The sequence below is a fragment of the Durio zibethinus genome, chromosome 4 (assembly GCF_047325235.1).
Source record: "Durio zibethinus cultivar Kanyao isolate XHJ-2024 chromosome 4, ASM4732523v1, whole genome shotgun sequence".
Taxonomy (NCBI): Eukaryota; Viridiplantae; Streptophyta; class Magnoliopsida; order Malvales; family Malvaceae; genus Durio; species Durio zibethinus.
The window spans coordinates 14576319-14583580 of NC_143165.1; the positions used below are offsets into that span (position 1 = coordinate 14576319).

The following is a 7262-nucleotide window of genomic DNA, read 5'->3' on the forward strand; positions in this document are numbered from 1 at the left end:
ACCCGGTAATATTGAATGTAGATATTATGTCCTTCATTTTTTGTGAAAGATAATGTTACATGATTTTATGACCACACCATTCAAGGTTAATATGAATTTCATAAACTCGTTATATCTTCAAAAAAATAAAAAGGTATTTTATGTTCTCATTTCTTAACATTTACTTCTAATGTTTTTTCTAGTGGGAGGGTAAAAAAAGCTTCATGAAAGAGGAACTGGATGAAGTTTGTAAAGAATGGTGTGATTATGTATTATCATTTATCAATATTGATAAACTTTCAGGTTAGACATTGTTGGTTGAATGTAAATATATATGGAACAAATTGTTATAATGTTTTTAACATGCCATGTTGAATGGAAACTTTAAGTTTGTACATTAGGGTATTGGTTTAATATTATTATTATACTTAATATGAATACACTATATGTACTTAATAAATTATTGAGTATGATTATTTCATAAAAGTATATTAATATGGCAATGTTATCAGTTTTAATTTCAGATGTGTGGTCAATTTATTGAAATACAACAATGTTCATTATGTAAGTTTATCCGCTGTCCAAATATTTTCATTGCTATTTTCTATCATAATAATAATAATAATAATAATAATAATAATAATAATAATAATAATAATAATATTATTATTATTATTATTATTATTATTATTATTATTATTATTATTATTATTATTCATGTATCGAAGTCAGATACTAGCAGTAGAAAGCATTTAAACCTTGGCTTTAGAGTTTAGAAAGATAAAAAAGGCAGGCCTAAACTTGATATTGCTGCTAGCTGTAAAATAGAATAAGAATTTCTTATTGTATCTGTTCATATTAAATTATGTAAAATATAAAAATTATTATATTATAATATATGTTAACAAACTAAATATGAAACATATATATTTTTTGTTAAACCCATTTACAAAATTGTGAAAGGCTTAAAACTTATAATTACCCAAATCTAAAGCCAAACCAGCTTTCCTAGCGAGCTCGCCCAAAGTTCATGCTAATTCTTCTACAATGAGTCTCCTTTTCAGAAACGATGATATTGACTAGGCTAAATACAAGAAAAAATGATGATTCGTAGGCTAATTAGACGAGCAGGTATTGCCGGGCAAGGTTATTAATATCTTATTGGGTAACGTTTCAAGTTTTTTAAAAAATATGGTATATATTGATATCTATTATTTTAATATATTATTTCAGATTTTTTGATTTAATATAAATATATTTATAAACAAATATGAATTTATATATTATAGTAGTATTAATAATTTATAAAATAAATATGCAATGTATTTAAAAATTAAATAACTAAACTTAAAAGTATAAGAAATAATATCATAAATTTTTTACCATATTTTTAAATACTTAATCTGATTATATGATATTTCAATAAGTGTTTTTCATATAAATATTAAGATAAAAATAAAGAGATAAAAAAATTAACTAAAATTTTATAATTATTAAATTTTATAAAAGGAATATAATTGTTTTCTTGAAAAAAAATTTAAACACTTATAAACTTTGATTTGAAAAAATAGAGTATAAAAAAATTAAAATGAAAAATAAAAAAACTCAATTTTAAAGGTTATTTTGTCAATTAATTTTATTTTTATTAGATTAAAAATAATTAAATAATAAAAAATTAAAAATTAAACAATATGTTTCACATTCACATACCAATCGAAATATTTTATTTCACTAAAATTTATCAAAATAAATCAAATTAATGAAAATAATTAATATTACTCGATATCAAATTTAATATAAAAAATTATTTATAAATTTATCGTATTTTAATATAATTAAAGCGTGACCGGCACTAAAGAAAAATTAATTACTATGTTGCCAGATCTCCTAAATTGAACACTAAACAATGTCTAATGTAAAATGAACAACGTGATCAGAAAGCTTGCCACTGTTACGAGTTCCAGCGCGCTTGCAATAATTCCAAAAGCACTAATTCAGATGTTTGTGATCACGAATAAATAATGCAACAAAACTTGTACATAAATGTTGTTGACTTTAGTAACATTGAAAATACCATTTACAGAAATTGAGTATATCTAGCAGGAATCTGGAAGCATAAATAGAGCTAGTAAAGTTGTAGAACATTTCGAGAAAGGCGTCTTATCATTTAATACAAACGTGAGTGGGAGCACTAGTCTACTGACAGATTGCAATCAAACTTAACATCTCGTGGGCCTATCATGATTTGGAGGCAAGGATGGGCAATTTTCGTTCATGTTGACATATGGCTCTAAGGTGTTACAATGTGGCAATTCCAACCAATACTCACCAAGAATCTGACAGAATGGAGGCCGGTCATTCTCGTTGTTGCACCAACTAGGCAGACGTAATTGTTAGTTCTCAAAACTTTGAAGCATGTAGACATCACGAATCTGTAAATAAAAAGTCATGTCATTCCCTATAAGATCAAGTCAAAACAATATTGAAATTAAAGGAAGACAAAAGTACTGATACTTACAGTGAATTCTGTTGCTTGAATTGAGTTAGAAATAGGACCAAAGACCCCAGCCTCTTTATACATCTCAAGAACAAAGGAAACACATGTTCTTAACTTTCCATCACTGTATACCCATTCATCTTGTTCTGGGATGGAAATTAATTGATCAAAGGCTATGCCACGCCTTCCAGTCTCCTCTAAAATTCCGTACAAATCCAAATCCTACGAAAATAGTTAAGAGTTCAAAATAACAAATTCTTCTTCAGCTCACACAACGTCTCACCTGATCCAAACAACTCCACCATAACAGATTACCTAATTAACCTATATCTTCCATGATCCTGAATTGGTGAAAGTCCAAAATCATTTATTAGAGACAAAGAGAGAGAGAGAGAGAGAGAGAGAGAGAGCGGGAAGAAGGGGGATTCACTGTTTCTCATAAAGTAACAGTTATAGATTTATAAAAGTAACACAGGAATAAGCACAATACCTCAGTCCCTAGCCGCTTATTTAGCGCTTCATTCCACAAATTTGCAGCATATGCTGGCGGCACTCTAGTCCACATAAACATGACAGAAATGACCGGCAATCAAAATGTCAAGTTAGGACTTGAGAAATGACCTTCATTTAGCAAGCTCAGTATCTCAATAATTTGCCAGTAAAACCATCTGCTGATCCTGAACACAACTTCAGTAGAGCATACTCAAGATGCACAGATTGATCAGAGAAGATGCCTACCAAGAGAGCATCAAGAGGTGGGGGATAGTTGTCAGCTACAGTGTCTATCCAACTAAATATCACGTAGTGGTAACCAGCTATTCAAATTGCGGTCGCGAACATATTTTCGATCACGTTATATTTATTGCGATCACGGATATAATGAATATCATCGCGGTCATTACGGTTATCGCGATCGTGAAGTTTTTTTAAATTTGCACACCTTGTTATAAAACATAGTAATTATAATTATAATAATAAAAAAAATTTTCATGATTTTTAAAGTAATTAATGACACCTTATCTTATTTTATTTATATAAAAAAATTATTTATAATTTTTTACTATTATAGTAAAATATTCACATTTAAATAGTTAACAACATACAAATATTAAAACAATAAAATCATTAATAAAATCCCAATGAAAATAGAAATCAAAAATCAAATTAATATATTAGTCAATTAATATTTTATTTTTTTCATCTAAATTATAATGTAATACCTTTCAAATTTACATTAAATTCTTCTCAAATTTTTTAATCAAAATTAATTTTCAAAATTTTTCAATTTTAACTAATTATTTTTTCCCAAAATTTTACCCTTAAATTTATAAAAAAAAATATTTTTTTTTGTTTGGTCAAGCATTGACCGGTGCCCACCAAAAGTCTCGACTACAACCCAAATATTTCTTTCAAAATTCCCCTGCATCCTTTCCACTCAAACGTCTTTCATTTTTTTCTCTAACTCTTGCAGTCTTCCTTTCTATCATTCTCGCAAATCGTCCACCAACCATGGCAGCCAACCAACCTCCAAGATTTCACCTTCATTCAACTTTTCACCCAATGATTCATCTGATTTCTTCTTGGATCCAACCAGCACGGTACGACACCCATAACTACAGAGTGCTCATAGATGAGTTTTCATAGATGGGCTTTTGAAGTTTTAAAGTTTCAAGCAAAATCTTTCAAAGTCTAAGTTTTTCTAAGCCCTATATAACACAAATTTGCAGACGCTTAAACAGGTAAATTTTTTATTATTACTTGATTTCAATAAATTTTCTTGATTTGTGATTGAGCCTATTTTTTTACCAGTCATTATAAATTTAGGATTTTTTTTTGTGTTTGAGGCTTTACTTGGTTAAAGTTTGAAATTTTAATGCTTGGTGATGAAAACAAAAACTCTTCATAAAAAAAAAACGAAAAATAGCGTCAATTCCATCCCGCTATTTCCGCTATTAACCGCTACAGCATTTTTTTACGATCGCAATGAACTGCTAAAGGTTTGAATTTTCTTCACACCCAATATCGATTGAATAATGGCAACGGTGGGTACCGATTCCGCTAATAGCGGCCGTTATACCGTTATTGGGGCGCTATTTGAATCCTTAGTTACTGGTAACCATATGGCTTGCCTGACATGCTCCAAGCATACTGCCAAGCTGCGGTGGAGTTGCACTTTGCATGTATATCTGGATGTAAAGGAAGCAAGGCTATCTGCGGATTAAAACTGTCATTCAGTGACAGCTCCCACCATTCATCCCATGAAATAAGCACTGTAATTTCTTTGCCCTGCAAAATTCATGCAAGCAAATGGCATAAGGAAGAAAGCCCTAAATAAAATATCTCAATAACATAGCTACCATAATCTCTATTAAAAATTCCAATTTTTAATTTGTGAATTTCGTATCTTCATAAATTTTCTTTCCTGGGCAAAAGTAGCTACCAAATCATACTAAAATTTCACGACCTCACTCATTCTAATTGAAGACACTCCCCTGCTGCATACCCCTCAACCCAACCGGAGGAAGAGGAAGAGGAGGGAGCACAGCAATAATGTTGAAGTCAACTTGATACAGTGAGATCAACATCTGATAATAGCTAAAGGGTGATGATACATCATACATCAACTAGATAAGGTGTCAAAACCAAAAGTTAGCGAATCCTGGACAGCATTTGAACTCCTTTAAATTTTCCTCTCACTGGAAATCGTAAGACTAATGAAGAGGAAAAGAAGCAAAGAGAAACAAATAAATAAATAAATATACAATCTGCAATCCACGTGTTATTTATAGCACGCTTTTTCATTTCGATGTCCTGATTCAGCAACCCATAGATTACCCACGTCATCCTTCAAGCAAACAGCAGTATGACCAGCAAACGCTCCAGTCACCCATTTTTCTAACGTCTCAAATCCCCCCCCCCCCCCCCCCACCAACCATGGATCTTTGACATTGCCAAAAAGTCACCAGAATGCACATCTTCTGGATTTATCATTGCACGCCATGGCTAAGGACGTTTTTCAAATGAAGCACCCATGCGTGTTTTCATAAAAGCAAGGTTGCCATTCTGACCCCAGATACTATTAGAAAACAGAGGCAGTACATCTACTAAAGAAAGCAATGTGCCAATCATTCCAGATGGCATTAGAAATACAGAGATCCCATTCCGCTTTACCTGCTCAAAAATGAATCAGAAATGTCATTTCCATGCAGTAAACATGTTATCAATGATATTCAATGACATAAAATTAATCAAACATACATATTCCAACTCAGCAGTGTCTTCCCAAGAATCAAATTTCAATGTGTGCACTCGAGCAGAAAAGTAGTAATCCAAAGTAACCCTGCCAGGAGTTGCAAAAACATAAAGATCCATACAGGTCCAGCTGTGCGCTTCAGATGTCCGTAAAAGAACATTTTTTATAGTTCAAAACGAAAATCAACACTCCAAATTTAACCATAGTATGTAAAACAAATTGAACAATCACCCTTATCTTGGAGACTCAAGAGAAGAGATACCAACCAAATTTTCAATTTGGGATTTGAAGTCTAATAAGGAAAATAAAAAGATTTCAAGTTTATACAAACTGCTTAAAGCTGCTAAAACTTATTACAACATCAATAACCATAGTCTACTAAACAAATATGAATAACCTTAAATAAATTCCATAACCCATAATTAGCATTGTAATATTAGGAAGAAAAAACAAGTCATTATTTCACACTCTAAACCAACTGAAAGAAAATGTAATTTAACTCAAAAGACATCAACAAAGGGACAATTAATCACATGAAAATAAGTAGTAACTTGTCAACAACTGTAATTGCGGTAAAAAACTTTAGAAGAACACCGTCCAAAATCAACGCTAAAACACAGAAAAATAACGATAAAAGAATCGGGACATGGGAAAAAACTGGGTTGGGATTGAGGTTCGAGAAAGAGAGAAACTTGAAAATTGCACTAAAATTTGGGAGCCATCAAGGTTTTGAGTTGGATATTGAGGGAGAAAGATCCGTTTGGTTTTTGGAGAAATTTTGGATTAGCTTTAAAATTGACTTTCGTTTCGTTGGTGACGAGGATGGAGGAGGACCGGATCCGTTTCGTTTTGCCGACGGATTTACGGTAACCTGGCAAAACCAGAGCTTTAAGAATTAAAAAAAAAAAAGTGTACGTTCGTTCGACGAAAATACGAATTACAGTTGAGTTGGAATTAACATTTCTAGGCTGAGAATACGAATTTTGTCATTATCTTAACAGGAAAAATTATTAGTCAAAATGTTTTAATCCCAATACTTTTTTCTCATACGATGAGGGTAATAAGTTATTTATTTCACTTATTATTTTGTCGTTACCATCTCATATTGGCAAACGTGAAAGGAGGAGGATAGATGGCAAGATTTCAGGAAGGATTCAACGAAAATCACGGCAGCTGGAGTGATGGAGGAGTCAACTCTCGAGAATAGAGGGAATTAAAAAATAGGGGGGGCCCAGGAGGAAGGGAATCTAATCAGGAAATAGGCGCAGGGTGATAAGGAGCGGGAAACTCTAAGGAAAGGAAGGAAACAATGCATGGGAACGACGTACCGATATTATAAGATTATGAGGACCATGCGGAAAGATACCCAAATAGAACCGGCCACAAGACTTGAAGAAATAAGTGGGGCTCGAGCAGAAAACACAAAGGTGGTGGACCGCGATCAGGAATGTGTGATACTGGTTGGGACAGAAAGCCTACCAGGAGGGGACCCAGGAAACAATAACGGGATAAGGATAGAAATGCGAAAGAAAA

General features: G+C 32.0%; 1 protein-coding gene and 1 pseudogene across 2 annotated transcripts; both read right to left on the reverse strand.

The window, feature by feature from the left end:
- Nucleotides 1–1878: 1878 nt before the first annotated feature.
- LOC149519241 (uncharacterized) lies at nucleotides 1879–5097 on the reverse strand. Its single transcript, XM_089760243.1, has 7 exons — nucleotides 4963–5097; nucleotides 4587–4762; nucleotides 3985–4089; nucleotides 3180–3266; nucleotides 2967–3030; nucleotides 2498–2698; nucleotides 1879–1968 (listed from the first exon to the last, which is right to left on the reverse strand). The coding sequence occupies exons 1-7, from the start codon at nucleotides 5095–5097 to the stop codon at nucleotides 1879–1881; spliced, it is 858 nt and encodes a 285-aa protein (XP_089616369.1).
- LOC111287294 (uncharacterized) lies at nucleotides 4364–5899 on the reverse strand (annotated as a pseudogene). Its single transcript, XR_016341884.1, has 2 exons — nucleotides 5735–5899; nucleotides 4364–5647 (listed from the first exon to the last, which is right to left on the reverse strand). The product of XR_016341884.1 is annotated as an uncharacterized LOC111287294 (transcript).
- Nucleotides 5900–7262: the final 1363 nt, after the last annotated feature.